The sequence below is a fragment of the Hippoglossus stenolepis genome, chromosome 8 (assembly GCF_022539355.2).
Source record: "Hippoglossus stenolepis isolate QCI-W04-F060 chromosome 8, HSTE1.2, whole genome shotgun sequence".
NCBI lineage: Eukaryota > Metazoa > Chordata > Actinopteri > Pleuronectiformes > Pleuronectidae > Hippoglossus > Hippoglossus stenolepis.
In genome coordinates, this window is record NC_061490.1 from 3,859,051 (window position 1) to 3,882,401 (window position 23,351).

General features: G+C 41.9%; 1 protein-coding gene across 21 annotated transcripts in view; it reads left to right on the forward strand.

Moving 5' to 3' along the window:
* Nucleotides 1-23,351, forward strand: part of LOC118114347 (plectin) — a 116,783-nt gene that overhangs the window by 84,988 nt on the left and 8,444 nt on the right. For 15 of the 21 annotated variants that reach the window (XM_035164771.2, XM_035164773.2, XM_035164775.2 and 12 more), the window contains 27 exons: nt 619-785; nt 4,574-4,689; nt 5,085-5,188; nt 6,121-6,240; nt 7,117-7,212; nt 7,321-7,448; nt 9,183-9,276; nt 9,446-9,600; nt 9,717-10,035; nt 10,119-10,196; nt 10,349-10,510; nt 10,610-10,714; nt 10,814-10,909; nt 11,027-11,152; nt 11,290-11,442; nt 11,563-11,717; nt 12,443-12,569; nt 12,948-13,131; nt 13,239-13,262; nt 13,823-13,980; nt 14,672-14,850; nt 14,927-15,065; nt 15,218-15,574; nt 15,845-15,928; nt 16,048-16,152; nt 16,306-16,404; nt 18,297-21,650. In XM_035164771.2, the coding sequence (XP_035020662.2) occupies nt 619-785; nt 4,574-4,689; nt 5,085-5,188; nt 6,121-6,240; nt 7,117-7,212; nt 7,321-7,448; nt 9,183-9,276; nt 9,446-9,600; nt 9,717-10,035; nt 10,119-10,196; nt 10,349-10,510; nt 10,610-10,714; nt 10,814-10,909; nt 11,027-11,152; nt 11,290-11,442; nt 11,563-11,717; nt 12,443-12,569; nt 12,948-13,131; nt 13,239-13,262; nt 13,823-13,980; nt 14,672-14,850; nt 14,927-15,065; nt 15,218-15,574; nt 15,845-15,928; nt 16,048-16,152; nt 16,306-16,404; nt 18,297-21,650 (6,984 nt within the window). The remainder of the gene's footprint in view (nt 1-618; nt 786-4,573; nt 4,690-5,084; nt 5,189-6,120; nt 6,241-7,116; nt 7,213-7,320; nt 7,449-9,182; nt 9,277-9,445; nt 9,601-9,716; nt 10,036-10,118; nt 10,197-10,348; nt 10,511-10,609; nt 10,715-10,813; nt 10,910-11,026; nt 11,153-11,289; nt 11,443-11,562; nt 11,718-12,442; nt 12,570-12,947; nt 13,132-13,238; nt 13,263-13,822; nt 13,981-14,671; nt 14,851-14,926; nt 15,066-15,217; nt 15,575-15,844; nt 15,929-16,047; nt 16,153-16,305; nt 16,405-18,296; nt 21,651-23,351) is intronic. The other 6 variants (XM_035164764.2, XM_047340727.1, XM_047340726.1 and 3 more) reach the window with 2 other exon arrangements.

Here is a 23,351-nt window from a genome sequence, read left to right on the forward strand (position 1 = left end):
GATTCGAGGGAGAGCATCGCAAAATCTGAGCATGAAATGAGTAAATAATACTCTCAAAATGAGAGAGACTGAATGTAAGTAAATAAGGATATCTTGAATAGAGATAGGAAATAAACTCCATATGACTTCCGGGGGGTGGGGGTCCAGTTCTTCCTCAGCTTTTCATGCTCATGCCGAGAGAAAACAAACAAGGACTAGCACTCGCACACGAGTACACATTCACTTACACACACATACTAAATGGAAAACCCGATGGCTATGACTCATCCTTGCTGTTCCTAAATTCCCCCGAATGGAATCCGGATGCCACAACCACAGTTTGCATTCTCCCAGACAGAAATCCTGCTGCAGCCAACGAGCCAAGTCAGAAGCAGCTTGAAGCCCCCTATAGCTCAGCAAATATCTAAAACTCTAATCAAGTGACGGGATGATTAGTGTCTTCATTGCTCTAGGACTAAATGAACCCCTTGGTGTCAAGTAATTCACTTTAATTCAGGGGAATCCAGTAATTCACATCTTTTGGTTTCCTCTAATGACAAATTTTTTCCACATTTCTTTAGTATACATCTCCAAACTCTTTGTCCCTGTTTGTATTGACACTCGTTTATATTTTCTCAGATCGCAGACATCCAGATAAACGGCCAATCAGAGGACATGACAGCCAAGGAGAAGCTGCTGCTCTGGTCTCAGAGGATGACTGACGGCTACCAGGGCATCCGCTGCGACAACTTCACCACCAGCTGGAGGGACGGCAAGCTCTTCAACGCCGTCATACACAAACACTGGTGAGCGTGGCCAGTTTGTTGCTAGTAAATAGCCCCCCCAGTCGGGCTGCCACTTCTTTACAAAAATCAGGGAATTTGTTCAAATATATTTGATTGGTATTGTGATTGTCCACTTGGTGTAGATCTGCTCGCCAGCAACTTCCATTTTCATACAAAATGATGAAACCTTTCTGCCTTAATTTATAGATTAAGAGGGCATGTAGGTGAAGCTGTGCTGCATCATTGAATATGAACTTTTCCCATTTGAATGAATGTTGGAATTGTGTATAAAAAGTGACAGCCCTACCTCTCAGTGATTAACAACATTAGCCAAAGCTCATATCGTACGCCCTATTTCAGCTGCTTTACCCTGCCTACTCTTCCTGCTTCCACTGCAAACAACTTCGCAGCCCACCACCTCCCTTCATACTGAATCGGACCTAATAGATGAGTTGTCATTGATGACTGCTCTGTTCTGTTCCGGGGTCTTTTAGCTGCTGCTCTCCCTGCCTCACTTTGCATGAAGGCCTTTGGAAGGTTAGGGAGGTGTGCTCTATACCTTTGGCCTCCCTCATATGTACGTGGAAGGGCAGGGAGTTCTCAGAACAGAGCCAACTTAATTTGAAAGAATGTGGTCTCGACTGAAATGCCTGCTGCAGGTCACTGCACTAACATGCGCCCACCCATCCTGTAATGGAGTGCAGAAAGTCAACGTATGCCTTATTCCTCAGAACACATGCACACGCACGTATTGATATATATCCCTAATTATGCAGGAATTCATATCTACTTTTTTAGATAAGACCAGTAACGTTGATGCCTGTCATGACACATCACCATCCGTACATACCATTGAACATGGAGTGCAGTGCAGCAGGAGTTCAACCTTGTCACATTTTATGATGCCAGTTTGAACTCACTCTGTAATTAATTCTACTCTCAGTAAGATGTATTCACTCCTTAAATAAGTTTGGACATAATATCTATGAACTGACATTTATATTATTATATCTTATTCATATTAATGGAAAGATCATCAGCAGTATGATATACAGCAGTAAAGCTTTATTTATCCACTCAGGCTAAAACATTGATATTTCTGCTCTACTCAGGCTTCAAAACAACTTCTTGTGACCCATTTTCAAGTTAACATACCTGACGCTACTTGTCTCATTTTGCTGTAATGAAAAGTGTCTTCATGCCTCTCTGAACATCTGATGCCTTTAGGCGAGAAATATCACTGAGACGCACTGACTATGACTAATAGGGATCATCTTCTGGTGCCATGTCAAGATGATAAATCCTCTATTAAATATGATTAGCGAATAAAATAGTTAGAAGCCTAGTATTAAAAAGTAAAAACCTGATTAATCCACTGTTCAGCATTACGTATCCTAAAAGCTGCTGTGTTCAATCAGTTCTTAGGGATTCCTTTGTGTGTGATTGCCTCATGGGAAATGAGTGTGCATCTATTTCTCAGGAAGATTTGTCAATACAATTCACCATTGCTTTTCTTTATTAATGAGTCTGGAGAGCAACCTGGAGAAAAGTGGTATTAGATGAGAGAAAACAAAACGCTCAGTATGATGTATGTCTTTATAGCTATTATGGGTTGAGAGAAAGAGATACCTGCAGGGGCAAGTTTCCTGAAACCTGAGCGTGTACCGGCAACTTTTTTCCTTTTACATTTTTTTGAGTCACCGGAGGCTGGATTAACCTTTCATAAATACCAGGGGTGTGGTGTTTGGGGCGGTACTGTAGCACTCAATGTCTGCTACATTAAAAGTGTGGCATTGCGTCGTTCCTTGGACTTCAGGGTATCCCTTTGCAGAATAGGCATTAAACTGAGAGTGTCTAGGTTTTAGGTTTGGGAAGCTTTACAAATTAAACTCAGAAAGCAACAGTTGAATTTAGTCTGTTAAAAAAGGAGGCAGTAGCTTGACTGCACCACTAGGAGGCTTCTCCACCTCTGCAGCCCTGCAGAAGGATTGACAGGATCTTCACACGATGACCACCTGAGAAAACGCATATGGATTTACATGCTGCCATCAATCCATCAAAAGATCTGGTTCAGTTTACGCCTACAGCTGAAGAATAAGTTTTTTACCGTCCCACTGGACGAGGACCAGATTTTAAGATGCTCAGTTTAAGGAAGAAGACTAAAAAGAAAAAGGGAAGCGTGGGCTTCACCGGCAGCGTGTCAGGATCTGTCAGAGATGTGGAGAACCGGGTGATCATGCTGTGTGAGGATATCCCATCAGAGGGATCCTCCTGGGACTCAGGGTGGGGGTCACACAGCTCAAGGGCTCACTCTAGCAGCGGGGAACTGGGCCACGGATGGAGGTCTCTCAGCTCTCATGGAAGAGAGACCCAGAGCATGAGCAGCTCCCCTCGGCCAGCGATGAGGTCCTCTGTTCAGGAAATCCACCCTGTGGAGACTTCTCCCGTTTATGGACAAAATGCAGGCCGGCCCACTACTTGCATCAGACAGTTGTATGGATCTGCTCTTACTGTTTCTCTGTACACAGACTGTGTTTGCCTGCTAAATATAAGTTAAAATTGATGATGCATATAAAACTGCCATAAATTATGAGATTATGTTTTAATTACATCAATATATACATACATTTGTGATGCATTCAGTTTGCACTCTGCAGACGTGAATCTTTGCCTCCGCTGGGAGTCAAGCTATGACTGGCTGCTGACTAAAAGTGTGTCAGCTGGGATTATGTTAGCTGCTCTAATTTGTATTCCACCTATAGATGACTCTGACACAGGGGTGGGCAAACTTTTTGACTCGCGGGCCACAATGGGTTCTAAAATTTGACAGAGGGGCCGGGCCAGGAACAGATGGATGGAGTGTTTGTGTGAACTAATATAAATGACATGTAAAAATGTCATGTTATGACATGTTAGAGCAGCCACGCAGGCTGTGTGTCGGAGATTTGGCTCCAACCTCGCTGCAGCAACACATCATCACTTTCAGTTTCAGTGGGAACAGTGTTGTTGATCTCCCATTTTTGCCAGTGCATCCAAGTCTGGAGTTATTTTGGTTGTGGCAATTCTCAGGATAGATCTGAGGTGCTGATCCGTTAGCTTTGATCTGTGACGGGCTTTGTTGGCGTTCATGACGCTGAATGTCTGCTCACACACATAAGTAAGTCGAGCCAAACAAAGTCAGCATCTTCTGTGCAGTCCTCCGGAGGTTTGGAAACGTGGCTCTGTTAAGTGAAGCATAAAAGTCATTCAGTTTAACAGAGTTGAACTTCTCCTTTAGGACGGAGTCAGACTGAAGATCTATCAGTTCCAACTGCAGCTCCTGTGGTGCTGTTTCAGGGTCTTGTGGCAGGGGACAGGACACCAGCTGAAGTGACTGTTCAATGTTTTCGAAATCAGAGAACCTATGGCAGAATTCTCCGTGCAGGTCCTCAAGTGATTTGCTGTATTTGCGCCATCTAATGGGGAAATGGGGGCATTACAGGAGAAAGGTCAAATTTAATTAAATAATAATAATATTTGGACAAGTTCGGGGGCCGTACTTTGCCCATGTCAGAGTCTGACATCTGCCCGAGTCAAATAGCCAGAGGACAAAAAAATGCAGGGGCTAGTACAGATTTGTCAGAAGGTGAACCGGTGGGCTCTGCTAACGCTTACACAGAAAACCAGCTGCTGCAAATATATTGAGTATCAAACAATCTGAGTGAGCTGGCCTGCACAGAGTGGGTCAATGTGTGTTATATCTAATCCATATCTAATATGTAAGGTTAACTCCCCCCTCTGACCACCACCACATTTTTGTGTTCCTCTAGTCCCAGACTCATCGACATGGGCAAAGTGTACCGACAGAACAACGTGGAGAACCTGGAACAGGCCTTCAATGTGGCTGAGAGAGAGATGGGAGTGACCCGTCTCCTGGACCCTGAGGGTAAGCCTGGCCCAAAATCATTTTCAACAGACACACCACACTGAAAAATATGGCAAAAAGAAAAAAAATGCAACAATAAATTATATTGCAATTATTTTGAAATATATTGTGATTTCACTGAAAGAAAATCTTTGAAATCATTTAAAAATGACAATGTGGTTTTAGCTGATGTCTGTACCAAACAAGCATGTTCCCTTAAATCTGGAGAATATGAAAAAAAGCCTCTGAGATTTAGATATTACACTTGGCAAGTGTGTAATTTGAATCGATCAATGTTCAGCCTCGGTGTTATTCAGCCGTTTTAGTTTGTTAAGATACAAAATTTCTACTGCCTGTGATTCATTTTCAATGTGAAATAACGAGATGGCATAATATTTTTCATCTTATCTTGTCAGATGTGGATGTCTCTCACCCTGATGAGAAATCCATCATCACCTACGTATCATCCTTGTATGATGCCATGCCTCGACCTGATGTACATGACGGCGCCAGAGGGAGTGTGAGTGTGATGTTTTGTGTTGTGGCTTGTGACTCTGCTTATATGGAAAGACGCTTATTTTGGGAGTGTTTTCCAATCCTACCAATGTTTCAAAGAGAAAAGAGGGGTCTTGTGAAAAGTCTTGTGAAACCAAGTATCTTGAAATTAGCAGCCTGTGGTGTTTACACTGCAGAAGCCAAAGGGTCCGGCCCATATTATATCTGTTCACATAAAACTTAATCTAAATCAGTTTTTACAAATCAATGGCATTTTGGGCATTTAAGCTCCACTTGTATTTTTAAACTGGTCCTGATGAAATACCCCATTTACACCCGGGATTTAATGCTGTTTTGGGATCAGATAGCAATCAGATCAGCACGGGTGATAATTGACCTCTCACCATTGTGACCACACTGCAAATGCAAAACCCCCATACAAAGACAATGGCAGCTAGTTGCCATTAGCCAGTCAACACTGTGACTTGTGAAGATGAGATAATAATACAGTGTCATAGATGGATACCATCTTCCTCCATCTGTTTTTGTTGTTTGTTGTGTACCAAGTGTAAATGTTGTCAGGTTACAATGTTGACTAAATACAACCTGGTTCCCAAACACATTTAATGACAGGTGTAAACGGGGTCTTAAGCTAAAGTAAAATACTGTCTGTAATAATTGACCTGACAAATATGGGTGTGACTGCCCACAGACTGAATTGGAGACACATGCTTCTGCCTGTCCGTCTCCCACCATTGTCTTCTCTCTCTCCCCCACTCCCTCCATCATCAACGTCTTCCCTGCTCTCTGTCCGTTCACACAAGACCCAGATTGTTGCTACCTAATTGAGTTTGGCGTGGTGTGTGAGGGATCGAACATGGAGACGCAGAAGAAGAATAGTGCTTCTGTCTGTGCTGTCTTAACCATCAGCTGTCTTTTCTGCTGTGTTGGCTGCAGGAGCTGGAGCTGCGCTGGCAGGAGTACTACGAGCTGGTGACGATTCTGCAGCAGTGGATCCGCCACCATATCATGATATTCGAGGAAAGGAAGTTCCCCACCAGCTATGAGGAGATAGAGGTGAGCCAATATGCTGATGACATGTGACTATTAGGGCTCTGGGCAAGAGAATAGTTTTTGTTATGAGTATTGTTGTTGTTGCAGTTACACAGTCCCTAAAATGAAAAAATAATGTTTATGTTGTAAAAGTACGATCAAATAAGTATTGTGAGACCTTTTGGTGGTCATCCATTGTTAGAACGAGAATGCACTCACTGTAGATAATGTCAGGCTTTGGGCAGGCAGAATAAACTGTATTTACAGACATTGTTGAAATGTAGGTGGGGCAGAGCTGGCGCTGAAAATGCAGCCAAAGGGCGAATAATGTCGGACCTAATCCTCAGGAGAATTACCCCTGTGCCACTCCCTGTCAGGGCTATGGAACAAAAGCAAGCCCTGACTTCAGTATTTTTCTTTATTGTCTCTGAAGTCAAATTATCATCAGCGTCAGTGCTTCTTTAAAAAAACCTATCAAAGCAAAGTCCGGCAAGAAATCAAGTCTTTTCTCTGGTGACCTGAGCAGGGACGATATTGGATTCATTACAAGAGTTCAATTTAATTTACACCGGTCATGGGAAAGCATGAATGCTGTTTGCAGAGGATTTAACATCGGTGTAAGTGAGCCATTAGAACTGTAGTGTGATGTGCTGAATAGGCTCATCCAGTTTGGGAAATTAGGATTCCACAGTGATGTAACAGTACATACAGAACACAGCCCTGAAACAGCAACATAATGATGTGTCCTGAATTCACATAAAGTCAAGGTTTCACTCTGTGCACTTAAGTGATGGTAAATTCTTATCTTACGTATTAATAACGTATTAAGTATCAAATGAACAAAAAGGAAAATATAAATTCTGAATATAAAATATACATTTTGTGCCATTTGTCCTTCAGCTTCTGTGGCGTCAGTTCTTGAAGTTCAAAGAGACTGAGCTGCCGGTGAAGGAGACCGACAAGAGCCGGTCCAAACACATCTACCAGACCTTTGAGGCAAGCTGAATCAAACTCCAGATTCTTTTGTGTTACATTGTATTCTGTTGTCTAATCATATCGACATGTGCATAATGACTTATGTGTTATACTTCCACCTGCTTGCAGAGTGCTGTGCAGAGTGGTCAGGTGAAGGTCCCCCCGAGCTACCATCCTATTGATGTGGAGAAGGAATGGGGTCGACTTCATGTTGCCATCCTTGAGAGAGAGCGACTGCTGAGAACAGAGTTTGAGAGGTGAGGACCAAGACAGATACTGATTGTCCCAATTAGATTGATTAGAATAAACTCCTTGAGATTTACCATCTACTTTTCAATATGATATAATATAAGTGTAAACTGTGATCAGTAGGTGTAGGTGGACAAAAATACAAAAAACATATTGTAAGTCACTTTGGATAAAAGCGTCAACTAACTGATATGTAATGTACAAAAATGAAACATTACAGAAATAAAGAAGTCAGGCGTCAGACTGCATAATATAGGTTAGGAGATATCTTCCAATATGGTTGATTTATATAACATTGATGACAAAAGCAGGAGACAAATGTGAACTATGCAATGAAAACATACAATATATTTTTTTGTCTTTATTCCTTAAAGATTATAGAGAAACCAAACGGTTTCCACAAAAATGTATTGTATGTGTAGAGATAACATTACATTTTGATTTTATTCACGTTTTTTCATAATATTGTTTTTACCCCACAACACAATTGTTACAAGTTACGTTGGAAAAGCAACTGTCCAGTGTTAGTAACATGAGTACATTTACTATTTTTGACCAAAATGTCTCAACTGTGAAAATTATTTTATTATGATATGTTCTTAATCGCAGACTCATTGCATCATTTCCCTATTTTGACAGAAAACAGACAAACTAATGACGTCATTGTCGCAGGATTATGACGTTTTAAATGTTTATTCGACACAAATTAGTGTTAATACTTTAGATAATTAAAATATGTTGGATGACCATCTATAAATATAAAAATAATCTTGTTTTGTGGCAGTTTGTTCTGTGATGAGCTGCTCTGCTTGTATTTACATGTGTATGACAGGTCGGGCTGTTCATGCTGCCCTCACTCCTCATTTCTCTGTCACGAGCGCAATGCATGGTGGTATATATTGCTTGGTTTCTGACCATTGGTCCTAATTATTTTATTATGATGCATTATGGGAAACAGTTAGTGCACTATGTAGGGTATAATAATTTTCACTAATCATTCAGACACCACTACAAAATGGCGAACTCACTAAATAGTGGACTACATAATGATCGGGGAGTGATTTCGGACACAGCCCGAGTGAAAGACTCTTGCTTGTTGTTTGTGGTGGGTTGAAATAAAAAGACAGAGCAAAGCTCCTCATGATTGGACACAGAAAGATATAATTAGGTCAGATGAAACAGGAGATGAATTTTATATTCTATTTCTTAAACCAGTGTTATGTCATGCCTAGCAAACAGGATGGTTAGTGTCACAAGATAGCTGGGTCATCTAACCGCCTTGTTTATGGTCCTGAGACGTGGAATGACTGAACGAGCTGACTGACCATCTTTGTCAGGGAAAAAAAGAGATTTTTATCTTACTCTGAGTTTTTTTTTTTTAAACGCAATGGGAGTTTGAGATGAACCCTCGGTCGTAGTAGCTGGAGCTTTAATTGAGATATGGCATTTGTGACAGACCCTTGTAGATTAGAGTATTTGCTGAAACGCAGATGTCCGTAAGTGTTTTCGACTGATGTCTGATATCTGAATGTGAGCTTCAGCTTCTGCTCGTCTAACATGTGATGTAACAGGTTTTTGGTTCTGCCAAGGATTATTATTATTATTATTATTTGTACAAAATAATGTCTTTTAAATCAAAATGCTGAATGACAAACTATTATATAATCTATTCTGTTTTGCTGGAACCTTAAAATAGTCTTTGAAAGATTATGACAATGGTGTTTGTATTTTATTTAATTCAGACTTGAGAGACTCCAGAGGATTGTCAGTAAAGTCCAGATGGAGTCTGGGTTGTGTGATGAGCAACTCAGCCACTTGGAGACCCTGCTGCAGACGGTGAGTCCTAGTCAGGTCTAACATTAGAAATACTACACTTTGATATGACTTCACAAAGTTACAAAGAGTTCAAACAGGCATCAATGTGTCACTGTAACAACTTTTTGATTTGATTATGATTTCAAAAGAAGGTGAAAGTTGATATTTTTACTGTCTTCCATCCCTTCAGGACATTCGTCTGGTGAATGCAGGGAAATCAGCTAAGCACACGGTAGAGGTGGAGAGGGAGCTGGACAAGGCAGACAATATGATCCGCCTGCTCTTCAATGATGTACAGATACTCAAGGATGGGCGCCACCCTCAGGCTGAACAGATGTACCGCAAGTGGGTGCTCCGTGTATTACTTTCAAGTGACCTTTTAGTACAATGACTTTTACACAAAGGACATCTGTCAAGCACATGAAGACCATAATGAAAGATGTGTCTTTTGATGTCCACAGGGTCTATCGCATCCACGAGCGCCTGGTCAACCTGCGCAGTGATAACAACCTTCGCCTGAAGTCCTCTGTGAGCTTATCTCATTCCAGCAAGATGAGCTCCCAGCAGTCCACCATGAAGGTGCGGCCGGAGTTGGACGATGTGACTCTGCGCTACGTTAAAGACCTGCTAGCCTGGGTGGAGGAGAACCAGCGGCGCATTGATGATGCAGAGTGGGGATCTGATCTTGCCTCAGTGGAGTCCCAGCTGGGCAGCCACAGAGGCCTGAACCAGACTGTGGAGGACTTCCGATCCAAGATTGAACGGGCCAGGGCTGACGAGGTAGTGCCCTTATGAGATCACATATTGTCCAGAGTGCTTTCTATTTTGAAATTAAACATTGTTGCATCGTTCATGTTCTTCAGAGCCAGCTGTCTCCTGTCAGCAAGGTCGCATACAGAGAATACCTGGGTAAACTGGACCTGCAGTATGCCAAACTACTGGTGAATATTTTCAGATTTCTCATTTTTCCGGGGCTGATATTTAGATTTAGGTATAACACATGTACATGATTTAACTTGTAGTTGTGCGATGGCTATTTAAGTAAAGTTTTTTTATATCTGTGTCCAACTGTTTTTTGTTTTCTTTCTTTCAGAACTCTTCCAAGTCCCGCCTGAGGAACCTGGATTTACTCCACTCCTTTGTCAGCTCCTCCACCAAGGAACTGATGTGGTTAAATGAAAAAGAGGAGGAGGATGTCAACTTCGACTGGAGTGACAGAAACACCAACATGACTGCTAAGAAAGACAACTACTCTGTGAGTTTTCAAGAATTATTTCTCTAATATTAAATAATTTGATGAATACGCATTTGTCATCCCAAGGTCGTGATTTACTTTTCCATTTCAATTCTTCAGGGGCTCATGCGAGAGCTGGAGCTGAGGGAGAAGAAGGTCAATGATATCCAGACTTTGGGAGACAAACTTGTCAGGGATGGACATCCTGGCAAGAAGACAGTTGAGGTAATTCCTCCTCACCCCATTACACCGTAAAGATTCACAGCATATAAAAGCATCTCAGTGAGTCCCCAACTTATTTGCCGTCTTCTTTGTCCATGCCAGGCCTTCACCGCTGCCCTGCAGACTCAGTGGAGTTGGCTCCTTCAGCTGTGCTGCTGTATTGAGGCTCATCTCAAAGAAAACACAGCCTACTACCAGGTATGGAACAGGGACATTCATTGGAATTCCATTGGATCCACAGTAAACATGCATCAACATTCCCACAACTGAGATTCAAATTCTATTTCCCTGATGGTGATGGTCTTTTTTCTACAGTTCTTTGCCGACGTAAAGGAGGCTCAGGACAAGTTGAAGAAAATGCAAGAGACCATGAAAAAGAAATACAGCTGCGACCGCTCTACAACCGCCACACGCCTGGAGGACCTGCTGCAGGACGCTGTGGTAAGTGATGAATCAAATAAAAATATAGATAGGGTTGTTGATTCAAAATGCAGAATTATCCTACTGCTCATGTTTAACATCAGAAATGTCTTTATTATTTTAGTCTTATTTAGTTTTACTTCATTTCTTCGCAACAGGAAGAGAAGGAGGAGCTGAATGAATTCAAGACCATGGTGACCGGCCTGAACAAGAGAGCCAAGTCCATCATCCAGCTGAAACCACGCAACCCCACAACCCCCATCAAAGGCAAAACGCCCATTCAGGCTGTCTGTGACTTCAAGCAACAAGAGGTGAGAGCACCTACTAACCACTCCCTACTTACTTATAATCATTCACAGCCCAGAGAGGTCGTGTTAGCCGGACTATGTTTTCTTCAAGGTGTATATCTCAACTCTTGGGTTCTGTTTCAGATCACTGTCCATAAAGGAGATGAGTGTGCTCTCCTCAACAACTCCCAGCCCTTCAAGTGGAAGGTCCTGAACCGCTCAGGACACGAGGCGGTGGTGCCCTCTGTCTGCTTCATGGTACCTCCAGTCAACAAGGACGCTGTGGACAGTGTGTCCAGGTGAGAACATAGTAAAAGTAGAATGGCAGGCAGTAGAGCGCATACCTCCACCAACAGCCCCCTTAAGTGGAATCAAATTAAGATTATTTTCATCAGGATCCATGACTTATTCCCTGTGAAAATGGTTACAAATGTTAAAGAAAGTTAAAAGAAAATCCTGGATCTGAACCAAAGTTTATTGGGTTGATCCTGATCCAGACCACATCCTTCCACCAAGTTTTGCGGAAATCTGTTCAGTTGTTTTTGGGTAATCTTGCTTACAAACAAACAGACAGAGGTGAAAACATAACCTAGCTTACTCTTGCAGCTGTTAGATACTGTCATTCATTCCATCTGCCAGAATACCACCTCTGTAGGTTTACTAGTAGTTGTACTAATCCAGCAATTATGATACCTATAGTGACATTGAACTGTTAGGTTGATTTATAGTTTTGCACATATATATATAGTGCACACTGCACACACTGTATTTTGTTTCCCAAGACTCTGAAGGAGCAGGGTTTGTTAGACATGTGGTCTTATGATCGTACAACTGCTGCCTCAGAGGATTTGATTAGTCGTCTTGTGACCTTTTAGAGACACCAAATGCAAATTGCTAACAAGTTAAGGAAGAAAAATGCCCTTCAACACAGATTATCCAATATCTGACACCTCATGCTGAGTAAATTCTATTGTGTCAATTGTTTCTTAATTCCTCCACTTTTTACATTCCTCTCCTCCTCCAGTCTGGACGGGGGTCACCAGCAGATGGTGTCCATGTGGCAGATGCTCCACGTTGACATGAAGAGCATGCTGTCCTGGCAGTACATGATGAGAGACTTCACACAGATTCGATCCTGGAACATCACCATAGTGAGGACTAACACCATTATACACTAATCCACACATTGACCTGAAGGTGCAACATAAAGGTTTCAGTAAAATATAGTATCTAACTGGAAAAAAACAAATACAACCTGAACCTCAGTCCTACTTTACTGAGATAACTAGATTGCACCCACCTCATGTAATTATGGATTTTTGTTGAATTCATAACTACAGGATCATTTGTTTCCACTGGAAGAGAAAACCCTTAAGCATTTATTTGTTTTTAAAATGAATATATACAGTATATTCAAGATCATAAAAAGGAGCCTGGCTCCCTGCAAATAAATCAAAATACAGCATCACCCTCTTCACACTGTGAACTCCTGCCTCTATATCCTATCCTATTTTCTTCCTTCTGTGCAGTTAAAGACCATGAAAACAGAGGAATACAGGCTGATGATGAGGAACCTGGAGCTGCACTACCAGGACTACATGCGTGACAGCCAGGACTCACAGCTCTTTGGCCCTGACGACCGCATGCAGATCGAGGGAGACTACACCATGTCCACCCAGCATTTCGACAACCTGCTTCGCTCCATGGAGAAAGGTAGGAATGATTTCCCTACACCACACGTCAGCTTTTCATTATTCCTGTATATATAAAGTAGGTACATTAGGTTTTTAGAAACTTCATGATGTCAATTCACCTTTCAGGACAAATGGATGTTAGGCTCAAAGGTGAGTGATTTAAAGCAAGTCACAGCCGAAGCTCACCAAGCTCGTGTGTGTACAGGCTTTGAGCTTTAGTTGAGATGTTTGAATTTTAGATTAGAGTCCTGTGTGACTGCATGTGGTTTTGCAGGCTGCTTTTCTGGCAGATCTGCACCAAATAGAACCCATGTGTTGTGTGTTAGGCTACAATATGTTGTGCTTTTTGTCATGCAGCCACCTAATACATGATAGTGTGATTACTTTGGGAGAAAATACCCTCTATATACTGTGCTTGTAAAGGAATATGGAGCTGTGTGCGTTTGAGACACAACACATGACCAGCTGCATGTACGATCAAGCTTAAATGCACTGCAGTGGAACATTGCAATATGTTTACAGAAAAAAAATGAAAAACATCCAAATTACACATAAATATCAAATCCTAAACATGACATTGTACCATGTCATGTCAGCAAAACGTATTGTCTGCATTCTTGAACTTACCAGGCATTCAAGCTCACCTCTAGGTATCAATAGACTTCAGTGTGTTCCTGTGGTTCTAAACCAATGTGTGTGCTACTGCACAGGTCAAAAGAACGAGTCTCTGTGTAAGAACTACATCTCTGAGATCAAGGACCTGCGTCTGCACATCGAGGAATGTGAGGCTAAGACTGTGGCTCGCATACGCAAACCCCTGGAGAAGGAGCCTCTGAAGGAATGCGTTCGGAAGACAACAGAGCAGAAGGTAATGCAGCTTCATTTACTGCAATGTGTTTAAACAGCAATATGACATGAAGAAAATAGTATCCATGTCATATTAACTTTGAGAAATTAGAACAATTATCATAAAAGATACATAACCAGCAGAGACAGGGGAGCTTCTACCAGCCTCTCCTCTATGTTAGACATGGCAGGAATCTGCTGGGTTGCCGGTAGACTTGTTTTCTTATTAAGGTGAGGATACAGAGGAAAACACCCACGACCTGATCCTCTGGAGCTCAGTGATCCTCGAGGCAAAACAAAACCCTTAAAGAAAAAAGAAAGACAAGCTGAAGTAAAGAAATGAAAGTGAAATGAAAATTTAATAAAGGTGTAGTTGATGAGCGATGAAAGTGAGCGTGAACTGTGTGTGTGCAAATACAGCAGAGAATCGCAGCTGTTTGGAATCATGATTTCTGTGTTCAGTGAGTTGCCAGATTGTAAGCCTGCAGGGCTCTTACCACAAGGCTGCCTAAAGTCAGAGCAGTGCTGCTGGCCGATCCAGAGAATCACTACACATGTTTATTAAAGTTGTAAGGTTTCCCCCAGCATATTTGAAGTATTTTCTTTTGGAATCTGGTCCTCAGCACAGAAAATGTCATAGTTTATGTTAAAACTCAATCAGGTTGACACTGTCTAAATATTGTTAACTCTTGTTGTCTTCCTCTGTGATACAGAAAGTGCAGGTGGAGCTTGATGGCCTCAAGAAGGATCTGGACAAAGTAACTGTGAGGACACAGGACGTCTTGTCCTCCCCTCAGCAGTCTGCCTCAGCTCCTGTGCTGCGCTCAGAGCTCGACCTCACTGTGCAGAAGATGGACCATGCCCACATGCTCTCCTCCGTTTATCTTGACAAGTGAGTCCTCCGCCCCTCACTCTTCAGAGGAAATGGGTCTGTGTCGTACTTATGTAATCATTGTTTCTTGTCCCAGGCTGAAGACTGTGGATATGGTCATCCGTAACACACAGGGCGCTGAGGGAGTTCTCAAGCAGTATGAGGACTGCCTGCGTGAGGTTCACACTGTGCCCAGTGACGTCAAGGAAGTAGAGAATTACAGATCCAAGCTGAAGGTACACTGCATACGATTCTTTTACCAGCTCTCAGTTCTCAGAAATATTAAATTCATGATTGTGAATGAAATCCAGTTCAGCCTCATCATTTCTGGTGATCATGCTTGCTCACCGCTGACCCTGTATTTATTTTTGGTTGAATCTTCCTACAGAAAATGCGGGTTGAGGCCGAGAGTGAACAGCCAGTGTTTGATTCCCTGGAGGCGGAGCTGAAGAAAGCGTCCGCTGTGAGCGACAAGATGTACCGTGTGCACAGCGAGCGGGACACCGAGCTGGACCACTACCGCCAACTTCTGTCCGGTCTCCAGGACCGCTGGAAGGCTGTGTTCACCCAGGTCGACCTACGCCAGAGGGAGCTGGAGCAGCTCGGCCGCCAGCTAGGCTACTATCGCGAGAGCTACGATTGGCTGATCAGCTGGATTGCCGACGCCAAGCAAAGGCAGGAGAAGATCCAGGCCGTGTCCATCACTGAATGCAAAACTCTGAAAGAGCAGCTTGCCCAGGAAAAGGTATTCATATTTTATTTCTGATTCTGACTCTCATTGTCTGACTCTTGCCGATGACGAATATTATCGTCACATTTCACTGATCCAGCTGCATTTAACAAACAGCTAATGAAACAGTAACTTCTGGGTTCGACATATCAGACAATTAATTATCAAAATCGAGTTTGGACCATGGCCCCTTTTTTTGACTTGGTGTTCTTAATTGAGAATAGAAAAAAAAGAACGAATGATACACAGATTCACGTGTCTTATTTGAATTCTTTTTCATAACAGAAACTGCTGGAGGAGATTGAGAAGAACAAAGACAGTGTTGATGAGTGTCAAAATTATGCTAAAGCATACATTGATACAATCAAGGTGAGTATTATAGGACAAAAGTCTGCATTAACTGTTGTAAATATTCTATTACGGAGCATTTATTAAAAGTGTCTGTTGCATTACTGATGTATGGAGACTGTTTTTTATTCATCTAATAGGACTACGAACTCCAACTGGTCGCCTACAAAGCTCAGGTGGAGCCTCTTACTTCTCCCTTAAAGAAAACCAAAATGGATTCCGCTTCTGACAACATTATTCAGGAGGTATGATCCTTCAAAACCATTTTAGTTCCAGTTTCTAGAAAATACTGAATATTCAAATAAAGGACAACATACCTTTCTCTGCAGGAGCCCTACGGCGTGCAATACACTGATCATTTCAAATGTCTAAGTGCTGTTTGTTTCTCCCTGTATTAGTATGTAACACTGAGGACCAGGTACAGTGAGCTGATGACTCTGACGAGTCAGTACATCAAGTTCATCACCGACACGCAGCGCCGCTTGGAGGACGAGGAGGTGCGTGACATCAGGCCAAGGATCCCAAACAAACTAAATTCTAACATTAAGCTAACCAATCAACCAAATAATCGACCGACCGTCTTACAAACAAGTTTCCCGCCGATCACCGAAACGCATGAATGCACGCACTTTTCTCTGTGTGTCTTACACACACACACATATCCACACATGACATTGATGTACGGGTGACAAAACCATTCCTTTGCACTGGTTATGCATGAAACATTGGCATGCTGTAGCTGAACAAGTATTTTTGGAGCATATTATACACTGGCAGTAGTGGTCATGTGAAGACTTAAGGTTTGTAAAAAGAGAAAGGAATATATATTACATACAAATGTGATTCATGAGGATTGAGTGAAGTAAATGTTTCAGTTGGAAGCCACTGACATCATGACTCAATGTCTTAAACTAGAATGAACAAATACAATACAGTGTATGTTCAGAAATCCATGATCTACTCCAATTCCATTCATTGTGTGTGTTGTGCAATTGTAGATTCAAAACAAGGGGTTCTTTCTTTCACTTCTTTCGTTTTTTCTATTCTTCCTTCACCCACTGGCTTCTTTATTTTAAAGACAATCTAAACTAGGACTCTGTCGTTTCTCACTGGTTATCATGGTCTTCAGCTCTCTTCTTTTTCTAAATTAACACACGTTTACGGTTTTACGTTATATTCTAACCCTAATGTTTTTTTTCGTTTCTTTGCTTCTCTTAACTGCTTGCCAGTGCTTTGCCATGATGAACGCTTTACTTGTTTCAGCATTAAAGAGGTAAATTATTTGATAGTATTTCTGTGCTGTTCGTCCATTCCCTCTGTCACTAACATCTGTGTCACATTCTTGTCTTTCCATTCCATTTTCTTGCTTTCACTTCAGCATTATGTAGAATTAATGCAAATATCTATCGTGTCTCCACATCACTAACACCCTTACTCAAGATTTATGCATAGTCAGCCTAATTAACTTAATTTACAGTGCTTCCTAAACTTACTGCAGTCATAAGCTAGATTTGAACTAACAGTGACATCGTCTGAACCTCTTATCCTTGACTTTTTCTTTCCTTTTCATTCCACTTTGTGATTAGAGAGAACCCCCTAGTGCATGGAATGAAATAAAAAAACAAAACACTAAGTGAATGGTGTGAATAATGCTCATATCGTTAAGCACTTGGTCTTTATTTTAAAAGAAAGAATGAATTATATTACAAATTGCACACAATAGGTTTATTGTTCGATTGTATTGCAATCTATAGTAACACAAACAACACAACAAGTGAAATAGAATCTTGACAATACCATTACCAATACTACATATTAAACATATTTACATCAAACATAAAAGTATTTCGATATTGATTATAAAATAAATGTGTAGAAAGTCTAACTGCACACACAAGATAACAGGAATATAGCTGTCAACTAAATATTTTTGAAATTTAAGCATTTAAGTAACAATGTAGACTTTGATATATTGGTATCATTCATTATGCAATTTTTAAAAACTTGATGCTACAGTTGCATGCCATATGATTTTCTTGCTGTGTGTTGTGAAGTGATATTTTGTTTCCATACATTATTGATACATCTCCATCATCCATTTTTTCCCCTGAATTGTCTTGAATTATTTCTATTGCATCATTAATTACCATAACTGTGATGATTGTGCATCTAATTTGCATCTAGTGATTGATGTTTGAGCTAATTTTTAACATTAACATTGCCTGGGTAATACAGTACATTAAATTGCTCCAGTGTGATTAAGCTGTGATTACTATAGTAATTACAACTTAAAGCCACACTGTTTAGAGCTGATTAGTGTAAAGTGTTACCTTTAACCTGTCATGCTTGTTTATAATCCTTTCTTTACCATTTGCTTCCACTAATGCAGAAAGCTGCAGTGAAACTCAAAGCGGAAGAGCAGAAAAAAATGGCCAAGATGCAGGCCGAGTTAGACAAACAGAAGCAGTTAGCTGAAGGTCACGCAAAGGCCATTGCCAAAGCTGAGAAAGAGGCTCAGGAGCTGAAGCTCAAAATGCAGCAGGAAGTAAGCAGGAGAGAAACTGCTGCTGTAGATGCAGAAAAACAAAAACACAACATCCAGCTGGAACTGCATGAGCTCAAAAACATGTCAGAGCAGCAGATCAATGACAAAAGTCAACAAGTGGATGACGCTCTCCAAAGCAGGCTCAAGATTGAAGAGGAAATCCACCTTATTAGGATTCAGCTGGAGACAACAGTACATCAAAAATCGACTGCAGAATCTGAGCTCAAGCAACTTCGTGACAGGGCAGCTGAGGCTGAGAAACTCAGGAAGGCTGCCCAAGAGGAAGCTGAGAAGCTCCGCAAACAAGTCAAGGAAGAGACCCAGAAAAAGCGCATGGCAGAGGAGGAACTCCAACTGAAATCTGAAGCAGAGAAGGAAGCTGCCAGGCAAAAGCAAATAGCCCTGGAAGACCTTGAAAACCTAAGGAGGCAGGCCGAGGAGGCTGAAAGGCAGGTGAAGCAAGCAGAAATAGAAAAGGCAAGACAAATCCAGGTGGCTCAGGAGGTAGCCCAGAAGACTGCTGCCACTGAGCTCCAAAGCAAACACCACTCCTTTGTGGAAAAGACCTCAAAGTTAGAGGAATCACTCAAACAGGAGCATGGTGCTGTCCTTCAGCTGCAACAACAAGCAGCACATCTTAAGAGACAACAGGAAGATGCAGAAGATGCCAGGGAAGAGGCCGAAAAAGAGCTTGAAAAATGGAGGCAGAAAGCAAATGAGGCCCTCCGTCTGAGACTCCAGGCTGAGGAAGAAGCTCACAAAAAGAGCCTTGCTCAAGAGGACGCTGAAAAACAGAAAGACGAGGCTGAGCGTGAGGCGAAGAAGAGAGCCAAAGCTGAAGACTCAGCCCTGAAGCAGAAGGACATGGCCGAAAAAGAACTGGAGAGGCAGAGAAAGATTGCTGAGAGCACAGCTCAACAAAAACTCACTGCAGAACAAGAACTGATTCGACTTAGGGCAGACTTTGACAATGCAGAACAGCAGAGATCCCTCCTTGAAGATGAACTCTACCGCCTAAAGAATGAAGTTGTTGCAGCTCAACAACAGAGGAAACTGCTGGAGGATGAACTGGCCAAAGTGAGGAGTGAAATGGATATACTCATTCACCTCAAGTCAAAGGCAGAAAAGGAGACCATGTCCAACACAGAGAAGAGCAAACAACTTCTTGAGGCTGAAGCCGCCAAGATGAAGGACCTGGCTGACGAGGCAAGCAAGCTTAGAGCCATTTCAGAGGAGGCCAAGCACCAGAGACAAGTTGCTGAGGAAGAGGCTGCTCGTCAGAGAGCAGAGGCTGAGAGAATTCTCAAAGAGAAGCTGGCTGCAATAAGTGACGCTACCCGTTTAAGAACCGAAGCTGAAATTGCCCTGAAAGAGAAGGACGCAGAAAACGAGAGACTCCGGCGACATGCTGAGGATGAGGCTTACCAGAGGAAAGCTCTCGAAGACCAGGCCAACCAGCACAAGCAAGAGATTGAGGAAAAAATTATTCAACTCAAGAAATCATCTGATACTGAAATGGAAAGACAAAAGGCCATAGTGGATGACACACTCAAACAGAGGCGGGTTGTAGAGGAAGAGATCAGAATTCTTAAGCTCAACTTTGAGAAGGCTTCATCAGGAAAACTTGACCTGGAGCTAGAGCTAAACAAACTGAAAAACATTGCAGAGGAAACTCAGCAAAGCAAGCTCAGAGCAGAGGAGGAGGCAGAGAAACTAAGACAGCTTGCCCTTGAGGAGGAGAGGAGGAGGAGGGAAGCAGAGGAGAAGGTTAAGAAGATTACAGCTGCTGAAGAAGAGGCAGGCAGACAACGCAAGGCAGCCCAGGATGAGCTGGATCGTCTGAAAAAGAAAGCAGAAGTAGCCAGAAAGCAGAAAGATGAGGCTGACGAAGAAGCTGAAAAACAGATTGTCGCAGCCCAACAAGCGTCCTTGAAATGCAATGCAGCTGAGCAGCAAGTTCAAAGTGTCCTTGCTCAACAGAAGGAAGACAGCATCACGCAAAAGAAGCTTAAGGATGAGTATGAGAAAGCCAAGAAGCTTGCCAAGGAGGCAGAGGCTGCTAGGGAGAAGGCAGAAAGAGAGGCGGCTCTCTTTCGTCAGCAAGCAGAAGAAGCAGAACGGCAAAAAGCAGCTGCTGAGCAAGAAGCTGCAATCCAAGCCAAAGCTCAAGAGGATGCTGAGAGATTGAGGAAGGAGGCGGAATTTGAAGCTGCCAAACGAGCACAAGCAGAAACTGCAGCACTCAAGCAGAAGCAACATGCCGACGCTGAAATGGCTAAGCACAAAAAATTGGCAGAGCAAACATTAAAGCAGAAGTTCCAAGTGGAGCAAGAGCTCACAAAGGTTAAACTTCAGCTTGATGAAACTGATAATCAGAAATCTGTCCTGGATGACGAGCTGCAGCGCTTGAAAGATGAGGTTGATGACGCTGTCAAACAAAGGGGCCAGGTGGAGGAGGAGTTGTTCAAAGTCAAGGTTCAGATGGAGGAACTTCTCAAACTAAAAATCAGAATTGAGGAGGAAAATCAGCGCCTCATCAAGAAAGACAAAGATAACTCACAAAAATTCCTTGAAGAAGAGGCTGAAAATATGAAACATCTCGCAGAGGACGCTGCTAGACTTAGTGTAGAAGCCAAAGAGGCTGCATACTTAAGACAGATTGCAGAAGATGATCTAAATCAGCAAAGAGCTCTTGGAGAGAAAATGCTCAAAGAGAAAATGCAGGCCATACAAGAGGCATCTAAACTTAAAGCTGAGGCAGAGATGCTCCAAAGGCAGAAGGACTTGGCTCAAGAGCAGGCACAAAGGTTGCTGGAGGATAAACAACTAATGCAGCAGCGTCTGGAAGAGGAAACTGAGGAGTACCAGAAATCCCTTGAAGCAGAAAGGAAAAGGCAATTGGAGATCATAGCTGAAGCTGAAAAACTCAAGCTTCAGGTTTCTCAGCTCAGTGAAGCCCAGGCCAAAGCTGAAGAGGAGGCAAAGAAATTCAGGAAACAAGCTGACACAATTGCTGCTCGTCTTCATGAGACTGAAATAGCCACCAGAGAGAAAATGACAGTCGTGGAAAAAATGGCGGTCGACAAACTTAATACCAGTAAAGAGGCTGAGGATTTACGAAAAGCAATCGCAGACCTAGAGAAGGAGAAGTCTAGACTGAAAAAGGATGCTGAAGAACTTCAATATAAGTCCAAAGAGGTATTGTGTCAAAAATGGCATAACAAAGCAGCTTATGTCATTGTGAATTCTATCAGAAAACTATCACTCTTTTTCCTTTAATTTCTCTATATCTTTCTCTGATTTTACTAATCATGAAATTGAATCTTTGATTTTAAATATGATTGAAATTTAATTTATTTACAGTGCACTGTGCTCATGCAAATCACATCTTGAATGCCCCCTCATACCCTGGAATGTTTCCTCATTTTAAGACATGCTTCATATTTCTTTCAGTTTCAGAACTCCATTGCAGTTTACTAAAAAATAAATGAACCCTTCATTATTTACAATAGGGTAAAATGGCTGAAAACTATGACAAACCTCAACCAATTTAGTAAAAAGTCTAAACATATGCTGAATCATTTACCAAAGAATCTCCATACATGTAGAGCCTCTCCACTCAGAGGGGCATTCCTTCAATGTTTCACTATTTCTTCACATTTCTGGTCCCATTGCTTTGAAATCCAGAGATAATCTTTTTGTGATTTTTCTGAACTGAACCAAATATTTTTTACATATTTTCTAAGTTCTGTGAATTAGTTGAAGTCCAGTGCGACCTCTCGATAGGCAGAGCTGCCAACAAGTTGTAGGAATGTCGGGCCTGGATCTAGAAGTGGGCTGGTGTGGGCAATGCCCACCCAAATTTCTACTCTGCCCACCCAATTGGTCAGCTTTATTATGTGCCATTTCAATCTGCCAATCATGTTTATTTCATTCGCCCAGATGACACCTGCATCATTACAAATAATCGTCAGTGTTGTGTTTAATTACAGCATTGTCCGTTCACAGCTTCCTCACTGGATCTCTTCACCTGCATGTGTGCTTCCGCGCAGGCATAAAAAAGTTTGGTTGCGCTAGTCTGTGTGTGGCCAGTGTAAAAAATTATAATTATTAGTACCATTATTGTTATTATACCATGGCTTGGTTGAATTTCCTATTGTGGCGCGTTCTTTAAAACTTGGAAAAACTCTCAACACAAAGTCAACTGTGTGAAAAGTTGCCCTACCCAGATTTCTAATTGCCCCTCCCAATCTGAGCAGTCTAGATCCGGGCCTGCGCAATGTTTTAGAGATTGGAGGTTTAAAAATGCGTATTATTACATATACTTTACAGACAAGAAGTTAAATATAAATATAATTTCCAGGAAGGTTACTGAAGGTTGCTGACTATGTATAAACAGTGTAGCAGCCAAATCCAATACAATTGAAGTAAATAGTGACCAATTCTTCAAACGTAAAAAAACGACAGAAAAAAAACATAACATGCCTCCATACTGCTCCTGTGGTGTCATCCAAGTGTCTGTAAGCCCTGACATTCAAATTCGACTTGAAACAAGGTCATTTACGCCATGTTTTTAGCCTAAATGTCCGCTGTGGTCCAAGCGTGAACTCGTCTCTGGAGGAGGATTATCAGAGGACATTTAGGCCCACAAACATGGTGTAAATGAATTTCGTTTTACCATAAAATTTTATACGATATTTTAGAAATATCATTTACATGTTTCGACTCATGATATATATTATTGTAGGCAGAAATACAAAGAATACTGCAGAACAATAATAAATCTTAAATCTTGGGATGCTAGAAAAAGAAAATATTTTTCAAAAGCTCAGAAAGCACATACCTCTGCCAAGACCTATCTGGCCATGTTAAACTAAACAAAGAATCATTACTGGAAAC